Here is a 24,215-nt window from a genome sequence, read left to right on the forward strand (position 1 = left end):
TAGGAAGAGACCTAGGCATCTGTGCCACTGACTACACCCATTTTGGGTGTGGCTACAGGTGTGTACGGCTGTGTGGAATACAGGGCCGTGCAGAGGGGTACTGGGTCTCTTTTGGGGTTCTGATCGGGTCTCGGAAAGCTGCTGAGACCTACCTGGGTTGCCAGTTTCTCTTGTAAGTACCTTCCCACAATAAATAGTCTCCCCACATCAAGTGTACACTTATATTTCCTTGACACTTGAGGACTCCCGTCAGCCTCTCACTGGCCTCTTCTCACTTACCTCCTTACACCTGTGTTCACAGGTTGAAGTTCAGAAGGTATAGTTCTTGCTCAGCATTCCTTGGACAGGGAATTGTAAAGATTCCACAGTGCTCATGGGAAACACCCAGTCTGGGATCTGAGGCCTTAAACTCCTGACCTAACTTCTCGAAACCTCTTCTCACCAGTGACACTACTTGGATCAGGCAGCTAAGTTTGTGGAACTCTTCCCTTCTCTATCTGATGTATGAGATCCCTGGAGTTGCTCCTCATAGTGATACCTGTTTCTCTGTGATTCCCTGGAGCAGCATGAAGACATGCCAAGTACATATGACAATCTTTTTTTTTTTTTGGTTTTTTTCGAGACAGGGTTTCCTCTATATTGCTTTGGAGGATGTTCCGGAACTTGCTCTGTAGACCAGGTTGGCCTCAAACTCACAGAGATCCACCTGCTTCTGCCTCCCAAGTGTTGGGATTAAAGGCATGTGCCACCAACACCCGGCAACATACGACTTTTTAAAGACGAGGTCTTGCCATGTAGCTGGGTTGGTCATGAACTCATCATCTTGCTTTGGCCTCATGGGTTCTGAGCTCCTGAGTCAAGAGGCAGGATTGCAGGTGTGTACTGTACCATCAGCAAAGATATCTATGGGTTTTTTTGAAAGTTTTATTTTTATTTCATGCATATGAATGTTTTCCTGCATTTATGTCTGTGTACCAAGTACCAGGAAGGCCAGAAAAGGGCTCTGGATCCCTTGGGACTAACGTTACAGATGGTTGTGAGTCCCTATGTGGGGGCTGGGAATCAAACCTGGGTCCTCTGGAAGAGCAACCAGTGCTCTTAACCCCTGAGCCAACTTTCTAGCCTACTTGGACAACTGTGTATCTGGCAAACTTCTATCAATTCACAGCAGGAATGGTGTTAAGGTGTAGTTTTGAAGTGTCCTCATGTGTTGAAGGTATGGCAGTGCTACTGATAGGTAGCAGGTTAAGGAAAGTGCAAAACTCATTAGCAGGTAAATCAACTGACAAGGTCAGAGCAATGGGCTACAAGGATGTGGGGCCTAGTTTGAGGATGTGTGTCAGTGGTGTGGCTCTGCAGGGTACATCTTGTCTTTGGAACCCTGTCCCGTCTCTTCCTGCTTCCTCACTCCATGAGGTGAGTATCCTCTCCTCCATACTGTTCCACCACCACGTGCCTTATTACAGAACTGAGACTTCTGAAACCAAGCTGAGTCCAACATCCATTCTTCTTTAAGCTCCGTGAGGACTTTACCACTGTGACAGAAAAACTTAACATGCCCGCCCGACCAAGGAACCTCCTCCATTTCCTTTGCCTGCATCCCAGGCCTCTGCTCTAGAGTCCCATAAGCCGCCGGTTTCCTTCCGTCACAGCACATGATGGCATACATCCATGAGTCTCCCTTCTCTGCCTGGTGGTGAGCTTGGTGAGTGTGGGACCATGCCTAATTCCTTTTGTTATGGAAAGCTACAAATCCCAGAATGGAAACTTGATAATTCACAGGCTACTCATTCATTCACTGACACTTGGTAGATGTTAGTGAACCAGGCACAGACACAAACTGCTGCACAGACTTCTGTCCAGCTTATAATCAAAAGACAAGGCAGGAAGTAAGATACAACACACATGAAGAAAAATATAGCGAATGAGAGAGCTGTGGTAATGTGTTATAATAGGCTCACTCTTTGACTGGGCAGTCTCCAGTGAAGTGAGGGAGTAACTGTGACCTTAACGACACACTCAGTGTGTAGATCCCGATCCAGTCCTTGCATTTGTGGGGAATGGTAGGACAGCAATGCACTTAGATAAACACAAGCTGGAGTAAGGAGAGGGGATTCAGAAAAGCAGTCAGAACCAGAACATGCAGACCCTGTAAAGACTTGGACTTCATTCTGAGTTATGACTGATGGCCCTGAGAGCCCTGAATGAAGAAGCAGTGATCAGGTTATACCTAGAACTGGAAAGATCTGCTTGCTGTGTGTAAAAGAGACTCAAGTGGGCTACATGCAGGGGTAGTCAAATTGACCTGGTGGGTGCCATAAAAACCTACTTGTTTTGAATGGATGGATAGATGGATGAAGGTGAGATGCAGACAAGCAGGTGGGCACAGGCCTCATAATCACATACCCTGTCTATTCTAGAAAGGGAAGGATGCATCTCAATTCAGGACTTGGCTTTCTGAGCCCTGGGGATGGCTATTTACTACTGTATTTGAGTTGGCTCTTCTCAGACTAGAATTGAAGTTGGCAAAAAGCTACTTATGAAATTATTGTTGTGTTTTTTTTTCATTTGAGACAAGGATTCATTATGTAGTCCAAGCTGGCGTTAAACTCGAACAATCCTCCTGCTCAGTCTCCCAAGTGCTAGGATTACAGGTGTGTATTACCACACCAGGTATGGAGCTATTCTGTAGGAAAGAGATTGTATGTGCTATGAAAGAAAAAGAAAAAGAACAAAAATGAATTCTCCACTTATGAGTCTCTGCCCATAAAGATGGGCTGAGTGAGTGTTCATAACTAGCCCCTAATCAAGGTGTGTTTCATTAGACACTGTGTTAGCTACCAGACAAGCAGAGTCTCTTTGGGAGACAGTCTGATGGGCAGAGACCTGGACTGAAAATTGAAGTCTCTCTCACTAGTGTAGCTTTCAGCAAATCAAGGAATGCTGTAAACCTTTGCCTCCGCATTCTTATAGGGTCCAGGAGATACCAGGAGGACACAGCGAGGCTAGGAGAATGTATAATGGCAGTGTGGAAAGGGAGGCTTTTTCCTTTCTGTAGGGAGCTTATGTCAGTCCCAGGGGTGTCACACCAGCAATGTAAGATCCAATGGGGCCAAGGCTCCAAGAGCAACACAAACTGAATATGGACAGTGCTGCACACTTTCCAAGCACAGCCTTTCCCCAGACCTTGATGTAAACTCCCAAGTCACCTGCAAAGACTACGTCCCATCTCCCTGTGTGCCCCAGAGCACTATGGGCACTGTCACCCGAGTGGCCACTTATAGGCACTCCTGCTTTGTAAGGAGAGGAATTTCAAGCTCCCCTTGTGATTTTCAGGTGACAAGAGCTTGTACAATGTCTCATGCTGCCCTCTCGACACCCCTGTGAGGTAGGTGTGACAACCCATTTCACAGATGGAAAACTAGTCTTGGAAAGGCTAAGTGACTTGCACAAGGACTGGAGAATAGATCTCGCCTATGGGAGGTATGGAAGTCTTTGTGTTCACAGTTCAGCACTAGGGGAAATAGGAACACTAAACTCACAGGGTCATCCCTTCAAAGGGAGGGGTGCATAACTTGTTTATCCAACTGGAAGGCTGGGAGCAGACATGGTTAATAGTCTGATAACCTTTTCGATGCCTGTGTGGCAGAGACCACACCGATCCTCCCCGAGACATTTTTCATGAGCTTCTCAATCTATAGAACCTAGCATTATGGAAGGTGTCACATGTAGTCAATCTCAGAACCCATGTTTATGGAAGGTTTTGATGTAGTCACACCTTAAGCTTTATTGTGTATATGGGACTGAGTTAATTATTGCCAGGAAAGTTTACATCAAATTGTGCTGTGCTTAAATATGCCCAAACTAAACTACTCAGGGTCAGAGTCCTGCAGTTTGAACCAACACCAGCTACTTAGTCATGCTGGACCAAACTACTTTCTTATCTCCCAAGGATTGTTACTCCGCTGGCAACGGTGCTCACAGAGACCTGCATACTGTCCAGGTCCACATCCAAAGGCTCCTTTTCCAGCGCACACACACACACACACACACCCCTCCCTCAAGGTCACGGTCACAGGTCCTTCACCAGGATGGTGGGATGGTGGGCTTCTTGGTTTGGGGTGGTGCTCAGCAGGCCAAGGTGACGGGTGCGATTTCTGTGTGAGACAATTCCATTGACCATGTCCCTCAATCACAGATAGCACCCCTCACCTTGAGCCCAGTTTCACAGGTGACTCAGAAGCTTCATCGTGGTCTTCAGAAGAGGATAGAGAGGCAGGGGAGATGGAGTATGTATGCAAGGCTCACAGAGGGGCCCAGGGACACATGCGGGACTTGCTCATTCGCTCTCCCATGCGGATACCACAAACACTGCATGCCAGTCTCGTTAGGATGCAGATAAACACAGAATTGCTCCAAAGGAGTTCATGGCCTACCCCAGACAACCAGGAATTCCGGCCAATGTGATGGCAGCTGTGTGTTCACAGCTAAAGAAAGGGTCAAGGTTCTCCCAGTATCTGGGATGGCGTCTCAGATAGAGCAATGCAAAAACCAGGTCCCCAGCAGGAGACCGCGAGGCCAAGGCATGAAGTCAAAGGCAGAGAGAACTGTGGAGGGCGGGGGAGATCAGGGGCTTAAGAAGCACTGCGATCAGGCCAGATGCATTTGGCCTCGTCTGCAAGGTGAAGTGAAGGCTAACTTGTCAGGTCTGTCCTTGCACTTCAGGAGAGGGACAGCACATTTATGTGGCTGAGGGACTTGGTAGGAGACCATGAGACAGCAGAGTTCTCCTGGGCCACAGGCCAGCACACATTATCCCCCAAACATGGTCTAAGGCAACCTGAAGCTAAACTAAGGACGAGGGGTTGGTAAATGAACTCTAGATTTGCCACACCCCCTGGTCCTGGCTTGCTCCCCAAGCCTGGTCAGGATACACTGAGGGCACCTACCCCCAGATATCATACTGTATTTTTGTTTGTTTGTTTATTTTTGGTTTTTTGAAACATACTTTCCCTGTGTAGCCCTGGCTGGCCTCGAACTCGGAGATCAACCTGTCTCAGCCTCCCAAGCGCTGGGATTAAAGGTGTTTGCCACCATCTCTGGTAAGTCACTGCATGAATAATTTTGAGATTGTAGGGATAAAAAGGACCACTTTAATATTTCCAAACCTGACTGTGCCACTGTCAGGATAGAAGCAAAAAATACAGCACCATGGGGCACGCTGGGGAGAGTGAGGAACTATGGGATTCTGAGTGTGTCAGGCAAGGAGGGAGGGAGGAGGGGCCAGAGGTAGGAAAGTGCAGCGGGAGCACAGTGTGGCAACATGTACTATTGTTGGCACAGACAATGTTACAAAGACCCTGCTTCATGTAGCCACACAGCTGGACAAGCGCAAAGGTCCAACTTCTACAGTGTGACCACTAGGGGGCAGGGCAGTCGGGATGAGGCAGAAGCCGGGAACAAAGCCTGGGTGGGTGTGTGACCTTGGCTCTCTCTACTAAGCCCAAATGGCACACCTGGAGGAAGACATACCCACAGCTACCAACAGCCCCACAGCCAGGGAGATGAAAATCAGTTCAGGAATTCTATTTATATGGGGAAAAGTTTAATAATTTCTAGCAAAAAGGAAAAAAAAACGTTTGTGGGAAGCAAAACTGGAGCTGACTTCAAGAAGCTGAGACTGGGGTTTCTCCCGGCGTCACTGTGAGGAAACAGACTATTTCCGCTTACAAATGTCTGGACAGATATTCTGTCGTTGGGCACCAAATGAGGATGTCACACAGGGGTGGGGATGGTGTGAGGGCAGAATCTGGGAAAACATGTTATCAGCCCCAGGATGGTCAGATCTTAATAGTCATGATACTATTACATCAAGCCATATGTGAAAAGGGCACACCATTATGTTCTGAGAGATCACTTTACATCACTTCAAGTGGCCCAATGTGAATTTCCACTAAGCTGAGAGATCTCTCTCCTTTCTTTATTCAGAATCCCACTACATGCTATCAATGAAGCAGAACTATTTTTGCTATTTAAATGTGAGGCCCTGGGGTAGTGTGCTGGCCCTGGCATTCCTCAGACGACCAGTCTGAAATCCTCTGGCTCCAACCCCAAACCTGCAACCGTGCCTTTGACTGGATATCTTCCTGCTCTGCCTCCTGCCCCTTTCTAAACCAGATCTAACATCCGGGGCTTTCCCAGGCTGCAGTTTCTGGTATCGGGTTCCTGCTTTTAAAGGAGCCATCTCCTTCCACAGTGAGCTTGGACACATCTCTGGATAACCCCTAACTTCAGGTTCAGGCTATTCTGCCCAACCTGTCTTTAAATCTGCTGCTAGTATTTTTCACCTCTATGATCTCATTTCTGGTAGGTATCACATTTAAGATGGGAAACTGAGGCTCAAGTCTTGCCCAAGGTCAGATGGCCTGTCAGCAACAGCAGGACTGCTCCCCTGTGAACTCAGTTTCACACTGTTGCTGCAGGCACATGGGGACAAGAGTCTTCTCAGTATACCAAAAGGAAGAGGTCTAAGTTCGGATATGGTAGTCTGCCTGCCTCTCAGAAGTGTTGCGGGCTCTGCGCTATATCTACTGAGAAGGTCAAGGTGATCTTCATTAGACAAAAGCCAAAGGGAAAAGATGCCCTGCACCTGCCTGATTTCCAAAGCCCCACTCTGATCCCAGATTCCAGGAAAACAGGGCATTTCAGACCCAGACTGCCTGGCATAATAGGAGAACACCTACAAAATGTAAACTTGAGGCAGGAAAACACAGGACACTTTAGCGGCCTGTGACCTTTTTGGTTTTGGCTTATGCACCCCGCTCTTGTAGTAATGCAGTGGCGAGCCAGCTCTTTCACTTGTATGTACTATGCACACATCTGAACAATGTCCTAAAAACTTAGATCCCTACCTGCATGGCATCAGACTGCATGTCCTCCCTCTCTGCCATGTGCAGTTAGCAAACTTAGAGATTCTATACAAGTGTATTCCTAATGTATCTAAGTAGGTAGGTAGGAAGAACAGAAGAGCCGATCTGGCCTGAACTGGTTTTTGACTGCAAAAAGCAAATTTGTCTGAGTAAACTTTTAGGATGAATCCCCTATTTACTATCTTATGGCAATTTTATGACCTAATCAATCAAAACGGAACCACCCAAACAACACCCCTTAGTACAGTTCCTCCTTTGCTTGAAACCCGTAAGAGGAAGCCTCAAACAATAACTGGGGTCCCTGAATGTCCTTTTACACTCTATCAGTCTTGACAGTGTTATGCACAATGGCTTTGCTCCAGGTAAGTTATCTTGTTAATTTTTGCAGATCTGGGAGGCCCCGATTTTCAGTTAAATAAGAGGCCAAGAACCTGGAAACACCTGGCCCAGACCCTGGCCACTGGTAACAAACTTGGCTTCACGACACAGGTTTCCCCAGTTCCAACTCAGCAGACCCCACCTGAGGCTGGACATCTGCCTTTGGAAATGTCAGCTGAAGTTTCGAGGGGGAAGGGGGCAAAGTCCCATCACCTAGGTGTCCTGCTTCAGGCTTCATCCCGGCCCTGCTCTCCTGGAATAAATTATTATAAGATGTCTTTGGTGAGCATGAGAGAACTAAAGTGGTCTGAGACAATGCTGGATGTGCGGACAGAGTGGCTTAGATGGGGGAATAGCCCTTAAGGTCATCTCCTGGCACAAAGGCATCTTACACAACAGTCAGGTCACATAATTACCACTGGTGCATGGCATTATGACCATCTGTAGTTGCAGCAAGCATGCTCAGGGCCCAAGCAGCAAAACAGAAATTTGAGTCATGCTCTTTTCTTCTGATAGCCGCTGCCTTAGGTAGGGTTTCTATTGCTGAGAAGAGACACCATGACCACGGCAACTCTAGTAAAGGAAAACATTTAATGGAGGTGGCACTTACAGTTTCAGAGGGTTAGTCCATTATCGTGGCAGGGAACATGGTGGCTGGGAGTATGGCGGCATGCAGGCAGACATGGTGCTGGCTATATCTTCATTAGAAGGCAACAGGAAGCTGTCTGAGACACTGGACGTAGCTTGAGCATATGAGACCTCAAAGCCCACCTCCACAGTGACACACTTCCTCCAACAAGACCACATGTACTCCAACAAAGCCACACCTCCTAGTAGTACCACTTCCTTTGGAGGCCATTTTATTTCAAACCACCACACTTGCTGTTTCAGGATTAATGGAAAGCAATGTTCTTTCTCACTCTGTTTCCTTTATAGAGTCAAGTCAGTAAGTGGTCGGGAATCAAGTGCTCACCACATTTCCTCTCTTTGAGACTCAGTTTTTCCCACTGTGTGATGGGGCACTGCTAAGTGACAGTAAAGTGGAACCACAGATATGGAACAAGGAGATAGTCTGATTTTACATAGCTTCCATGCCAAGCAGTCCCCCAGCCTCTCAGAATCAAAGCTGCTCTTTATAATCATCATTTTGAAATGTCTCCTGTATTACCCTGAAATGCAATTCAGGGATTATACAACTGCTCTACATAGATGAGAAAAATCTGGGTAGTGACTTAAGTGTTTTGTAAAGGGAGGCAGAGAAGCGATCTATGACAAAGCATCCACTGCACATGAAAAGGTCAGACACACCTACAGCAGGAGACAGAATCAGGGAACTGTTTGCACGTGCCCACAGACTCTGAGGAAACATAGCTGCCACAGATGGATTTCAGGAAAGTCATCTGGGTGACAGCTACAATGCTAGAGATAGGGTTTTCCAAAACAGAAAACAACTGTCAGTAAAGTTACAAACAGAATCAAGCAGTTTCCTTTTGATACACGCCACAGTTATATTCCTAGAAAATTTAGTACATTTTAGACCTGTTTTAAAAATAGTACTTTTTTTCTTAAAACAAAGTTCTGGCTCAGAAAATTAAAAATCTGTTTTCTACCTTAATGTATTTGATAAAACAGGTGAAGCCCTGGCTGTCCTAGAACTTGCTCTGTAAACCCGACTAGCCTCAAACTCATAGACATCCACCTGCCTCTGTCTCCTGAGGGCTAGAATTAATGGTGCACACTACCACCACCCTGGCTTGAAGCTGTTCCTCATGTGTGGGTTTGACCTACATGCTGCAATAAGCTTGGCAGGCACAACCTGTCCACTACATCACTAAATACCTGTCTGTTTCTACGCCTTCCTTGTGGAATAGTCTATCCACACCAACCCTGCCATTTCAGAGTCTAGAACAGCAGTGAAGACAAAGAAACAAAACACTGAACTCTGCAGTGCAGCAGGGAAGCTGGGATAGAACCCTGAACTCTGCAGTGCAGCAGGGGAGCTAGGTTAGAACTCTGAACTCTGTAGTGCAGCAGGGAAGCTGGGTTAGAACCCTGAACTCTGCAGTGCAGCAGGGGAGCTGGGATAGAACCCTGAACTCTGCAGTGCAGCAGGGAAGCTGGGTTAGAACCCTGAACTCTGCAGTGCAGCAGGGGAGCTGGGATAGAACCCTGAACTCTGTAGTGCAGCAGGGAAGCTGGGTTAGAACCCTGAACTCTGCAGTGCAGCAGGGAAGCTGGGTTAGAATCCTGAACTCTGTAGTGCAGCAGGGAAGCTGGGTTAGAACCCTGAACTCTGTAGTGCAGCAGGTGGGCTGGGTTAGAACCCTGAACTCTGTAGTGCAGCAGGGGGGCTGGGTTAGAACCCTGAGCTCTGCAGTGCAGCAGGGGGGCTGGGTTAGAACCCTGAGCTCTGCAGAACAGCAGGGGGGCCGGGTTGGAACTCTGCCTTCTGACACACAGGACTCTGAATGCTGGATGCTTCCTACTGAATCAAGTGAATTAACTGAATTCCGTAAGCTCATAGGGAGTCATACTATTAGGAGGTGTGCCTATGTTGGAGTAGACGAGGCCTTGTTGGAGGAAGTATGTCACTGTGAGGGTGGGCTTTGAGGTCTCCTGTGCTCAAGATATGCCCAGTGTCTCAGACAACTTCCTGTTGCCTTCAGATCTAGATGGAAGAACTCCTAGTTCCTTTTCCAGTACCATGTCTGCCTGCATATTACCATTTCACACCATGATAATGGACTAAACCACTGAAAATGCAAGCCACCCCAATTAAATATTTCTCCTTTATAAGAGTTGCTGTGGCCATGGTGACTCTTCACAGCAATAGAATCCTAACAAGGACAGAAGCTGGTACCAGGAGTGGGGTACTGCTGTGACAGGTCTGACCACACTTTTGTTGGAAGGACTATGGACCTTGGGGCTGCGGATTAGAAAAGCAGATGAACACTTTAAATGCTGCCTAATGGCCATCCTAGTAGGAACATGGAAGACAGTGGTGCTGAGAGTGATTTGAACTGTGGGGGCCTGGACCAAGAGGTTTCAGAGGAGAAGAATGTTAGTATGTGGTCTAGAGACTGGTCTTGTGGTATTTTGGTGAAGAATGTGGCTGTTTTTTGCCATTGTCTGAAAAGTCTGCCTCAGGCTAAAGTGAAGAGATTTGGATTAATTCCATTGACAGAGGAAATTTCAAAACATCCTAATATAGACTCTGTCATATGGTTACTACTACACATGCTTAGAAAGATTTATAATGAAAAAGCAGGCTGAGAAAGGAAAAATACAGAATATACAATTTGAAGATAAAAAGAGCACTAGGAGGTGGAATGGAGCTAAATCCTGTGTTCAAGAAGATATACAGATTAAAGAAAAGGAATAAAGGGAGTGGTGACCTCAGGGCAAGATTCCATCCAGGTAAATTTCCAATTTGTGAAAAGGAATTAAAGAAAAGCTGAGAGCCAAGTGTGGTGGTGGATTCCTTTAATCCCAGCACTCAGGAGGCAGAGGCAGGCGGATCTCTGTGAGTTCAAGACCAGACTGGTCTACAACAGCTAGTTCCAGGACAGCCTCCAAACCTACACAGAGAAACCCTGTCTTGGAAAACCAAATATGTATACTGTACTTTGTCCTCTTCTGGAATAATGTGAAGAAGCCTGAGTTAATAGTGGTTTTCAGGCCAGGTGCAGAGGTGTATGTCTGCAATCCTACCACTCAGGAAAATTAGATAGGGAGATTGCAAGTCGGAGGCAAGCCTAGGCTACACAGAAAAACCTTGTCCTCAAAACACTAAAACAAAGCTGGGCAAGACAGCGCTTATTTTTAATTCTAGTATTTCAGAAACTAAGGCAGGGGGATCAAGGGTTTAAGGTCATCTTTGGCTATAGAGGACTCTGTCTTTAAAAACCAATAAAACTAAACAAGATAAAACAAAAACAGGCCAGTACATTCCTCTGTGGAAAGAAGTGAATAAAAGAAATCATTTGAGGCACATATGTTTGCTTTTTAGCACCCAGAAAACACAACTATGCCAACAACTTGGTCCCAGCGTTGAGTTTCAGCAGTGGTTATGGGATTTCTGGGCAGTTAATTCCTCTCTGAGCCAATGCCATTCCTAGTAACCTCTCTAGCTGCCCTGTGACAATCTTCTAGTGCCATGCTCCCCCTGCCCACTCCTCATGATGGCCATGGACTCTAACCCTCTGAAAGAATAAGCCTATATAAACTCTTTCTTCTATAAGCTGCTTTGGTGATGGTTTCTTAACCCAGCAAGAGAGAACTCACACAGAACTCACAGAACCTCACTCCATATGGTTTTATCATCTCACAAAAACTCATGAGATGTTTAAGCTGGGTCCAAAGTATTGATATGTCAGGCTCAGTATATGTTTAAATGCCACTCTCTCTAGCAGAATGGGCACCTGTCTCCTTACTTCTGAGTTTTGGTAGTGGTGGCAGCAGGCAGTAGCAGCAGCAGTGACATAATATACATGCTAATATCAAGAGATGACTGGCCGGGCATTGGTGGTGCACGCCTTTAATCCCAGCACTCGGGAGGCAGAGGCAGGCGGATCTCTGTGAGTTCGAGGCCAGCCTGGTCTACAGAGCTAGTTCCAGGACAGCCTCCAAAGCCACAGAGAAACCCTGTCTCGAAAAACCAAAAAGAAAAAAGAAAAAAAAAAAAAAAAAGAGATGACTGTAGGAAGAGACTTTAGGACTGTGCCACTAGCCATGCCCACTTTGGGTATGGCTATAGGTGTGTAAGGAGAGGTAATAAAAGACGATTTAGGAGAGACACACACTTTCTTTTCAGCTTCCCGTTCTGGGGCGGAAAGCTGCTGACTCACCTTGGTTGCCCGATCTCTCTTTTAAGTAATTTCTACAATAAACAGTTACCTACACCCTCATCAAGTGTGCTGTACATTGTTACAGGTGACAATCATCTATCTCATTTAAATGTAAAAACAACTCCGCATGTCTGCATTTGTAGACAGGGATGCTGAGGCCCAGGAACCTTCAGTAAGTTGCTCAACAGTTTCTTGACTGGAATGCAGCAAACCAGAGCTCAAGCCAAGAGGAGTGGCTCCAAGCCTGGTCCATAACCACTGTGTTCCCCCAAGGCTGAGATGCCTGACAACTACAGGGCCACATCCAAGGCCAGCAATCCACCCTGGCTGGGAAGGTTCAGGCCCTGCCTCACAGCGGCTGAAAGACACAGCACTGGGTGCTCTGCTCTGTGCTTTTGCTGGTTCAGCTTACAGGGTCCAACCTGCTGCGCTTCCAGCTTCATCTAGCTGCTGCGCTCCTGCCCCCGGGCCCAGGCACACCGCATTGTGCAAGCTCTCCCACTTCCACTCTGCACCAGCAGCTCCCTCAACACGCCCTGCTCACTGCAATCCTTGCTCCTCTGAGCTCACACGCCACCACTGCTGTCAGGGCCTCCCTTACAGCCCAGATGGACAGTGACTTGTTTCCTTTTGCAGTCTCCAAGTACTCTGCACATACTTTACTCCAGTACTCACTGTAGAACACTGAAGTTAGCTCTTTGTGAATCTGTGAACTCTAGTTTCTAACATGCCTCAAGGATAGGGCTCCATTCACTTATTAGCTATTCTGTCTAACCAGTTTCTTGTCAGATATGTGTTCTGGAACATAGGAATAGGATGGCCAACATAAAACACGTCTTACAGAGGGCTTCAGGAACACATTAGTACAAACCTGCATGTCACACAGAGCACATCATTCCCTCTTCCTTATTCTTAGTCATTCCTGCGAACCTCAGGTCAAGCTACAGGCCTTTGAGGCTCTCTATCATGTCAGTAAAAGTAGCAGCAATGTCAGGATGCTAGACAGCCAGGGCGTGGACAGCCAGAACAAGAGAGTCTCGGCACCCAGTAAGGACAAGGCCCTGCTTACCTCCTTCTTGGGAATTCATGATGTTCAGGGCAAAGAGCATCGCATTGGAGAAAGTGGTTGCCTCTTCCTTACTTGCAAAGTTTAAGCCATAGACCTGACGGGCATCTCGCCACTGGTGGAAGGTGGGTGTTGCCTGATTGTACTTCAGCCCTTTCACGATTGAATAATTGATCACAACCTGGAGGAGAAAAGAGAGAAATGCGTGTAAATAAATAAAATGTAAGTGAGCTGGAGGGAGTTGTCATGAGGCAAGGATAGTGTATCCTTCTAACCACAGGGCTGGGGGTGGGGTGGGGGATGAGGTTCACAGAAGGGAAAGGGTGATCAGGCACTTCAGACCATGACCGAGCAGTTGGAAAAGTTATTTCACTTTTCTAGGTCTTGGCTGGAGGTCTGATTCCCTGGTTGGGTTCTGGTTCAGATCCTGTCTCTTGGCTCTGCCACTTAGGGCATTGATGCTGTTTTCTGAGGCTCAGTTTCTCCAACAGTAAGATGGAGGCACCAATGCTGCCCTCTCCTCCTGACCTTGGGGGGGGGGTTCTGAAAGATTTCCATGTCTTCTAGATATGAAGTTCCTTAAGGATAACAGTAGGTCTACAGTTTGGTCTTAATTTCCCACAGCCCTCACCATAGTGTTCAGATTTCATAAAACATAGGTTCTGTTTTCAAGGATGACTTGTAGAAATTATATCATACGGACACAACCTCATTTCTATTCTTGTTATTAATCAACCAAAAGACATCACAGCTGTCAGGTGCAATGCCAAGCCAGGCAGGGAAAGAGACAGAGAAGGCAGACATTCAGGGGGCCTAACTGGCAGAGGCTCAACAGCAGGTCTGCTGGCCACTACATGTTTGCTCTTCTAGACACTGAAAGAGAATGATTTCAGGCTATTTAGTAAGTGGTGCTCCATGAAGTCAGTGGTGGCCTGACGACACCCCAGGCTGCAGCCATCACTCTGCTATGTGATCCCCCAGCTAAGCCGTCCTGCCTGTAAAGTGGGAAGAATACAGTAATGGTTTGTTGCTCTCCTTAACTTGTCACATTGCTGTGCTCCTGGATCTGGAAAAGCCAGAGAACAGCAATTCTGGACAATATCTGGAATAGCATCATCCTAGTTCTCCCTCACATTCAAGGCAGACTTAGGTCCATCTATAATGAAGTGAGCAAGAGAGATGGGTACACTAAGTCAGGAGAAGATATAGAATCATTTCACGCCTTACTTGCTACATAGAAACAGGTGGGCATTTACACACACACACACACACACACACACACACACACACACACACACGAGGTTCCTGAGTAGGAACAGACTTACACATGTGTACTGATAAGTGGAAGACCTGAGTTGGAGGTTGACTAATTTATTTTTACGCTATTGAAAAAAGGCTCAAGCTTTTGTGGAGCATATATATATATATATATATATATATGAGATGAACTGCCAAGTGAGTATGGCTCTTAAGGTTACAGGAATGGTTCTCAACCTGTGGGTCATGACCCTTAAGGGGGGTTGTCAAAACAACCCTTACACAGGGGTCACATAAGATACCAGAAAACAGATACTTACATCATGATTCATAACAGTAGTAAAATCACAGTTATGAAATAACAATGATAAATTTTATGGTTGGGGTCATCACAACATGAGGAACTGTATTAAAGTGTCACAGCGTTTGGAAGGTTAAGAACTACTAGGTTAGAGGCTGGAGTCATGCACAGAATCAGGGAGCTAAGAACCTATTCCATTCTGTCCCATCATAGCAGATGTTCTGTGTTCAATTTTCCTTCCATACTTTTGATGGACATTAAGAAACCAGAGCCAGCTAAGAGAGAAAGTTGTGAAGGAGAGGCCTGGAAGCAGCATCATACTGAGGCTGGTTGAGAGACAACAAATCCAGACTGCCTGGGGAGATTTTGAGGGTGGGGCGTGAGACTTCCAGGTCTAAGAGGTGAGAAGGCTGGCTACTTTCTCAGAGGGGACTCATCAGGAGGAAAATAATACTCTTCCCAGCCACAGAAGGAACGCGGCTGGCTCAATCACTGAAAAGAACTCACAGGGACCTTAGGAATTAATTCTCTTTATGGTTGGGAAGGCAGGGCCAGGGAAAACAAGTGACTTGTACAAAGTTACACAGTAAACTAACGGGAGAGCTGGAAGTCTGCAGAGGGGAGTCTGTGCTGCAGCTCACTGCCAACAAAAGGAACTAATATTGCTCTCTGATTTCCTGTGGCCTGGACACCACCAATGGATCCTCCTGGATTGATTATGGCTCTACAGGGTCTAAAGACCTTATACTGGCAAGGTGCAGTGGCACTGTAATGGAGGGTACATCTCTCTTACGAAGTCAGCGTTGAGTGTCTCCTGCAGCTCTTGGGTCTGGGATTTCTGGTGTTGCTACCCCTGGAGCCTAAGGCCCCCAGTTACTGTCTACAAACACCTCAACAGTCTACAACTACTTTGAAGACATGGCGATTCTTGGTATAAGGAGTGAGCAGAAAATTATGAGTCAAAGCACTGTACACTGAATCTTGTTTATTCCTTTTTAGCTGATCGACTGTGGGTAGATTCCATCAAATGCAAAGTAAAGACAACAGCATGAAAAATACATCACCTAATAGTCATGTGAAGGTAAATACTCCCATAAGTCAAACTACCAGAGAGATACCAACATTTTAAAATATATTTTCACAACTTCTAAATCACCCTCTTATAAAGGAGAGTCCCACAAAGTGTGCCTTGAATGTATGAGCAGATGATGCACTGCTAATATGTCACTTGGTCAGAGACAGAGGGAAGCCTGATAGTCACCAACTGCCAGGCAGGCTTTACTGCTGGCAGTTAAAATCTTAGTGCTCACCTGGAAGCTCAATTCCTTTGCTCGTTCTACTTGGAGTAAGTCAGAGGACACAGCTGGGTGTTCCTATCACTGTGTAGCCACTTTGGGATGGGACAGTTGTTATTTTAAAAAGCAGCACAAGAGAGAAAGACACAGTGGGACAGAGCTTATGTAGAGAGAGGGCTCTTTTTTTTAATTGGGGGAATAGGATGGAAAAGGGGGGAGGGAGAAGACTAGCCTCTGGAGACAGGAGCAGCAGAAGAGGAGAGAGAAGAAAAGAGAGAGAGAAAGAGAAACAAAGAGAGGGAGAAAAAGAAGGATGGGAGGTGGGCAGGACCCTTTAAAAAGAAACACAGTGAGTATGTACAGGTGGCTGCAGCGAGGGCGTATCCGGTCAGAACCCCAAGGATAGGCCAGCACAGATGTCTGAATGCTAACATTCCTCCCTTTTTATTATAAAAAGGTGAGGAGTTAAAAAGGGGTAGCACGTTAGGTGGGGTTGAGGACGCCATGTTCTTGAGACCACTTCCTGCCTATCTGGGGGGCACTGCTCATCTTTGGGGGACCTGGGAGAACTGGGGTGCTGGCCACGTCCTGGAGTAGCTGGCTGTTTCACTTCACTGTCCAGGCTCTGTGGCAGAATGTTGGAAAGGTCCCATAAAATATCAGGATATAAAGTGCTGGGTTTGGTAGGCTCATTCCCCAGAGTGAGGCAGAACAAGATCCAAAGGCTCTTCTCAAGCGAGGATTGAGTGGCAAGGCCACAAGCTACTCAGTGATTCGTCAGTCAAGGAGCGGGGCCAAAGGGCAAACCCTGAAGGAACTTGAGGGTCTGAGAAATGAGGAAGGCACAGGTCACCCAGTGAGTTGTCATGCAAAGGGAGGGGCCAAGGCTCTGGGCCCCAGAGAGCTGTGACTGCCTGGTGCCAGGGCCTAAGGAGGCCAAAAGGCAAGAGACCATGCTTGAGAGAGGAGTCCTCACTCGTGGAAAACAGCCAGACGTGGGAAAGGGGAAGAGGCTCACCAATCATGCCTGTGCTGGATGGAAGGGCCCAGCCATCTGGAAGAAGTGACCAACATGTTGTGTGTGGATCGGGTTCAGGGTCCTGACACAACTCAAACTCCTGCAGGCAGGAGGAAGCTCCAGGAGAGCCTTGGCCAATCAGGGAATCAATGCTGTGCGAGATAGAACGATGCCATGTGACAGAGATCATGTGAAGGGTTTTTTAAATTGAGGTTAGCGAATGGAAAAGGGGGAAGAGGGGAGACTGGCCTCTGGAGACAGAAGTGGCAGAAGAGAGGCAGAGAGAGAGGAGGAGAGGCAGAGAGGCTGAGGAAAAGAGAGAGAGGAACAGACAAAGAGAAAAAGGAAAGGTGGGAGATGGGCAGGGCCCTTTTAAAAGTGGACACAGTGAATATACCCAGGTGGTGCTCTTAGTGGCTGCAGCTGAAGGTGTATCTTGTCAGAACCCCAAGGGCTGGGCAGCACAGATGCCTGAAAACTAACAACACCTTTCTTCTGACACCCCTTTTCTAAACAGAGATAACTACATTCTAGCTTTTTTTTTCTGATGCAAAAGCAAAGAGTCTTTTATTTAAGTTATTTAACGAGCTAAACCCTCTAGCTCGGGCCCTTCACCCATCCACCATGGTGGATGGCTGGAGAAAGACCCCGAGCTGTTTTTTGAGGGAGTGACATTTGTATCTGTTGTCATACTGTCCTCTATGTACGGTAGTTTTCTTTTGATTTAGCATCTCAACCAGGGAAAAGGGCGATGTATTCTTTCCCATGCTACTTCCTGCTGACTTTGGGATGCAGTTAGGGGACCCAAGAAGGTTGAAATGCTAGTCAAAAGCACAAAGGGAATTCAGGCAACAGGGTGTCTATCAGGAGCAGCTGGTTGGCAGGCTCTGTTGAAGAGACGGGGTGTCCACATAGCTAAACTGGTTTACATCCACAGCAAGTCTAGGGCTCACAGTCTTTAGGAGCAGGCTGTAGTCAGCTACTGATCCTTAGATGCGTCTGCCAGAAGCGGAATACATTCTAGCTTTTTATCACCATCAGTAACTCTTGACAATTCTTAAACTAGAAATGGATTAATAAGGCACACAGTCTTATTTCTGGCTCCTTCCACTTAACATAATGCCTGTGAAATTCATCCATTTGTCTCCCTGCCCCCGTGCCTAGACAGGGTCTTGCTACATTAGCCCAGGTGGATCTGAAACTTGCCATGTAGCATGAAGTTCAAACTTATGAACCTCTTCCTTTCCTTTCCAGCTGTGAAATTACAGGCGTGCACCAGCACTGGGGGCTACACAACCCATTCTAACTGCAGATAACTTCCCCATGCTCTTGATGATGAGCAGCTGAGTTGGTTTCTAGCCCTTGGCTATTTTGCTCTCTGAATATTTTGGGGGAAAAGGTTGAGACAGGGTTTCTCTGTGTAAAAGCCTTGGCTGTCCTGGAGCTCACTCTGTAGACCAGGCTGGCCTTGAACTCACAGAGATCTACCTGCCTCTGCCTGGCCAGTGCTGGAATTAAAGGCGTGAGCCACCATGCCTGGCTCAAATGTTTTTATTTTTAGTAGATACAAGTTCTTGCTTCTTTGGGCCTTTACCCAGGAGAGAAGAGTATGGTCTTTGTGCATTCAGTTTTAGTAGCCTTGGTCAGCAAGTTTCTGAGGGAGATGGTACCAATTTCCACTCTACTGAGCTACACATGAGAGATCCACTTGGCCAGAAACAGTCAGGATTGTTTGGCTTCTGAATGGTGCCTTGAGTTGAGTGCCACCCAAGGTAGTTTCCACGGTGTTTCCCCAGAGACAATGCCTGAGCCTTCCTCGAGCATTTGCCGCCACTATCAGCTCCTCACTTCTGTCTACTGCTCTTTTGGGAAGTTCTTGTTAAAGTTATTTTACACTTTAAAGGCGAATTTTCAGCTTTGCATGGATCCTTCCTGATTGAATTGCCCTGCTATGTATTTTTTATAGGGGGGGTGGGGAGAAAGGATTCTTTCCCAGGCTGTCGTGCATTTTAAGGAGACTCCTCGGTGTTCAGGACTTTCAATCATAATCTGTCCTCTATAGCTAATGCTTTTCTTTCCCAGTTTTTTCCAGATTTTACTTAGTGTGTTTTCCTTGCATGCATATCTGTGTACCATGTGAATCTGTATTGCTAGTGGAGGTCAGAAGAGGGTATCATATGCTCTGAAACTTGACTTACAGATAGTTGTGAGCCACCATGAGGATGCTGGGAACTGAACCTCGGTCCTCTGCAACAGCAGCAAGTGCTCTTAACCACTAAGCCAACTCTCCAGCACCTAGTCACTGCTTCTTAATGTCTGGTCAAGAACCCGTTTTCCCTAAAGTCATGAGAAGAATTTCCTGTACTTTCTTCTCAAAGTTTTTTTGGTTTCTGAGCCCCTCTCCCATGTTTCTTTTAAGATGGGTCCTTGCTACATTGCCTAGGCTAGCCCTGGCCTTGCTACATTGCCTAGGCTAACCCTGAATTCCTAGTGTGAAGCAGTCCTCCCACCTCAGCCTCCTGAGTGCCCAGTTACTGTTTGCTTTTAGTGCTTAGGCTGAAATAGTTCTGAGGTTTGATATAAGCATGTTTTTCATGGACTGCTCTGGGGTTATTTATTGAAAAGAACATCTTTTCCTTGCTGAACATAAAGATGCCTTGATTTCATAAACCAAGGGACCACTTATGTGTGGTTTGACCTAGCCTTTCCTTAATTTATGAATCTGTTAGCTGATCCTAATGCCAGTATCTCCCTGCCTTAATTACTGCAGCTTTAGAGTAAGAACTGAAATATGACAGTGCAAGCCCCCATCTTGGTTCTTCAAGATGATCTCAGCTTTTAGATCCTATACATTTTCACACGAATCTCAGAAGCAAACTACTAGTTTCTATGAAACACCCACTATAATTTTAAGTAGGTGAGATTGTGAAGAAGTGACGTCTAATGACACCAGGGCCTCTGTCCATGAACATGGGCAGTTTCCTAGCAACTAGGCTGCATGTGTCCTCTTGGCCATCTTCGCAGCTTCCATTGTACAGAAGGTATGTGGCTGCAGCGAGACTGGTTCCAAAGTCTTTCAAATTTTCTGATGAGCTTCCAAATATCATTTGAAACAGTTTCATTTTATAGTTATTTACCGCTAATATATTAACACAGGTGTTTGCCAAACTCATTAGCACAACAATATATTCATACATTTTACAGTAATTATAGTACCATAATAGTTTTTCAGGCAATTCAGACTCTCTTCACTATTTAAAACTGTTTATTGTATTCATTTGTGTGCATTATGTGTGCTCATGTGTGTGCCGTGGCATGAGCATGGAGGTGAGGGGACCAGTGGGATCTGATTTTTCCTCCCTCCACGTGGGTTCTGAGGACTGAACTCAGGTCACCAGGCCTGGCAGCAAACAACTTTACCTGCTGAGCCATCTTGCTGATGCTTCTCTATACTACTAGGTCATCCGGGATGAAAGACAAGCTCATTGTCCCTCTTCCTTCTCTTGTTCTCCTGGAGTGTGGGGCAAGCGTAGTGAGTAGAGGTTTTGTTGTCCATAGATACAATTTCCCAAATTATCATTCTCAGTGTCCTCTTAATTTTTGTCATGAAGGGATACTGAATTTTACTAAATGCCTTTTCCAATTTAAACAGTTTCCCCTTGTTCTGTGAATTTTATATTCCTATAATAAATCATATCACTTGTAAGGAGTTTAAAAATATTTCTTTGGCTCAAGTCATTAATTCTTTGGCTTGTGGTTTTCTGTTTTGTAATGCTCTCATCATAATAATAGGCCATGCAGGATCCATTTTCTCACCTCTGGGTGCTATGTATAACTAGTACTGTTCTTCCTCAAATGCATGGAAGAGTTCACTGCGGTGGTCACATGTGCCTGAAGTTTCCTTCATGGGAAGGTTATACTTGGAATTATATGTTAGTGTTTTACTGTATATAATTATTTAGTTTTTGTATTACTCTCATGTTCACTTTGGCAGGTTGAGGCATCTGCCTACTCATCTAAGCTGGCTAATTTCCCAGCATAGTGATTTTTAATGTTTATAGAGTGATAGGAATATTACCCTTTTGATTTATGATATTAACAATATGTATTTTTCTTTTAAAAAATCCCTTGACTACTCTTATTATGAGTTTATTAGTTTTATTTTTAAGGAACCAACATTTTCACTTCAAAGAATCAAGATATTTTACTTTCCTCCATCATTCATCCACTTTATATTGGTAGGGATTTTAAATTTTCATTTAAAATATTCTTATGTATTTACTGTGTGTGTGAATGCCACACGTGTATAGGAAGTCAGAGGAGGGTGTTGAACTCCTTGAAGCTGGTTGTGAGTCGCCTGATGTGGGTGCTGGGAACAGAACTTGGGTTCTCTGCATGAGCAACAAACACTAACATCTGAGTCCTCTCTCCAGACCCAGTTAGTTTAAAAAAAAAATATGGTTTTCCTTCTCCTCCGTGTGTTGGATTTAACTATTTCCCTAGCTTCCTGAGGTAAAAAGCATAGACCACCAATTTTAATCATCCTTTTTTTGTAATATATACATGTACAACACAAAATTTCTCCTGTGTGTTGTTTAAGCAACTCAGTACTTCACCACTGAGCAGTACAAATGATTATCTAACATTTCCGTTTCTTGTCTGTCCACGACTCGGTTAGTAATGTACTACTTTTCATAACTACTGCACACTAGCTGACTGCACAACAAAAACAAATATGGAGGCTTTATTAGTTATCTTCCTGTCACTGATTCTGGTTTGATTCCTCTGTGGTCCAAGACTATGCTCTAGGGGCTGATGAGATGGCTCAGCAGGTAAAGGTGCTGCTATGCAAGTCTTGCAATGCTCAGAGCTTATGTAAAAGTGGAAGTAGTGAGCCGATCCTAGCTATCCTCTGACTTTTGCAAGAGCCGTGACATTCACCTACCGACAGTCTCCCACTATGTATACTACACACCAAATACAGACCAAATAATAATAGAAAGTTTTAAAGAATACACTCAGGAATGATTTTGATCCTTTTTCATTTTGGTGTGCTCCATAGTCTAGCATAAGGGCTAAGGTGGTACTTACCTTGTTGTGGTTGGAATGGAAATGACCCTCACAGATTCATAGGGAGTGGTATTATTGAAGGTGTGGCTTTGTTGGGATAGGTGTGGCCTTGTTGGAGAAGTGTGTCATTGGAGGTGGGCTTTGAGGTTTCAGAAGCTCAAGCCAGGCCCAGGGTCACTCTCTCTTCCTGCTGCCAGTCGATCCAGATGTAGAAATCTCAGCTCCTTCTCCAGCACCATGTTGTCCTGTGTGCCCCCATGCTTCCCACCGTAACAATAAGGGACTAAACCTCTGGACTAAGCCCCAATGAAATGTTTTCCTTATTAAGAGTTTGCTGTGGTTATGGTGTCTCTTCATAGTAATAAAACCCCCAACTAAGGCACCTATAATACTGCAGCACTGTTAGCTATAGTTTCCACAACATAAATCAGGTCAAGCTGGTGAATAATGCTAAAAATTTTTTGTTTTCACTCATTTCTATCTGTTTCATCAGTGTGCTACTTGGAGGCATGACTAGAATCTGCAAGCAGGCTTTGCAATTAGTCTATTTCCTGAAACCTTTAGATTGGTCCATTTCTGCTTATATATTTAGAACATACATTATTAGATGCATTCAAATTTAGGGCTGCTGTGACTTCTCTTCTGATGGGGTCTCTTATTTAAAAGGTCAGTCTTTCTTTGGAATTGCCTGTCATATCTGACTACCAGCTTATTATGGTTTATAAGATTTACAGTTTTCTAATCCTTCACTTTCAACCTTTTCTAGTTAGGTTTATTTTAAAGATAATTCCCCAGGATTCGGCCGGACTGATTAAGGTACTTTCGAAGGATAAGCTTATTTTAAAATGTTGCACTTTCCACATAGGAGCTCATAATCACACTGTATGCATGGTTTATTTTGGGGAGTGTAGGAGTACATGGGAGTGTCTTTCCTGTTTTTCTTTTCTTTTTTTTTTTTTTGAGGAAGAACACCAAATACTGTCTAACATGGTTTTGGGGCTTCTGAGTAAAAATGATCTAAAGGTCTTTTGCAAAGAAAGAAACTTAATGGTAAAGAACAGTTCCAGATTTGAAAAAAAAAAAAGAGCAATCACTTAGGGATATCCTCTATAATGCAGGAATAGCACCAGGCAAAGTAGTCTAATGTAATGTGCTTACCCACAGTGACTGCTTTGCCTTGGCTGTGTGGGACATGTATGACAGGGGACATTACTTGTACCTGCCCAGTTATTTACCAGGAAAATTCACTAACTGCCTCAGCTGATTTGTCCAGGCTGTATGCTAGGAAGAGATGATACCATCCTCCTATCATATTGGTATTCTCTTCAAAGTCACGTTTGGGGGCTATAACCCAATCTCAATAGCAAATTATAAAGGGACAGTTAAGCACAGAATGAGACAAAAACATTTATATATTATATTTTTCTTTGCCTTTCATTCTGTTTGAATGTTGGGTGTGCAAGTATGTATGCTTATTTGCATGTAAGTGTAGGGGCCTGAGTTTGATGTCGAGTAACTTTCCTTAATTGTGTTCTACTTAAACAAAAATTTCTTTTAGACAGGGTCTCACAATGAACTTTGACTGGTCTAGCACTCACTGTATAGGCCAGGCCAATCTCAAACTCATATAGATTAGCCTGCCTTTGCCTCCCGAGTGCTAGAAAGCACGGTGTACACCACCATACATGGTCATCATCCATGCCTTATTTATTGAGGCAGTGTCTCTGGCTGGACCTGGAGCTTGCAGGTTCTTGCTGTCTGGCTAGCCAGCTTGCCTGGGGGATCCCCATCTCTGTCTCCTGAGTATTGGGCTGCCGATGGCCACCACACTTGCCCAGCTTTTTAATGAATTCCGGGGGCCTAAGTTCTAGTTCTCACCCTTGTGTGTTTTTACCTGCAGAGGCATCTCTCTAGTCTATGTGTACTGTAGTTTTCAAAGACTTCTCGTAATTGTTATTGTAGTCTGATCTGACAGACAGAATGTTTTGTTTACTATTTTATTTGTCATTATGTTCTGATCTGACACAACGGGGTAGAAAAATATAGCTTACTGT

At 45.4% G+C, this 24,215-nt stretch overlaps 1 protein-coding gene across 7 annotated transcripts in view; it reads right to left on the reverse strand.

The window, feature by feature from the left end:
- Evl (Enah/Vasp-like) overlaps positions 1–24,215 on the reverse strand; it is a 139,169-nt gene that overhangs the window by 28,214 nt on the left and 86,740 nt on the right. For all 7 annotated transcript variants that reach the window (XM_040742507.1, XM_040742505.1, XM_040742506.1 and 4 more), the window contains exon 3: positions 13,224–13,401. In XM_040742507.1, the coding sequence (XP_040598441.1) occupies positions 13,224–13,401 (178 nt within the window). The remainder of the gene's footprint in view (positions 1–13,223; positions 13,402–24,215) is intronic.

This window comes from Mesocricetus auratus, unplaced genomic scaffold (assembly GCF_017639785.1).
Source record: "Mesocricetus auratus isolate SY011 unplaced genomic scaffold, BCM_Maur_2.0 Super-Scaffold_15014, whole genome shotgun sequence".
Taxonomy (NCBI): domain Eukaryota; kingdom Metazoa; phylum Chordata; class Mammalia; order Rodentia; family Cricetidae; genus Mesocricetus; species Mesocricetus auratus.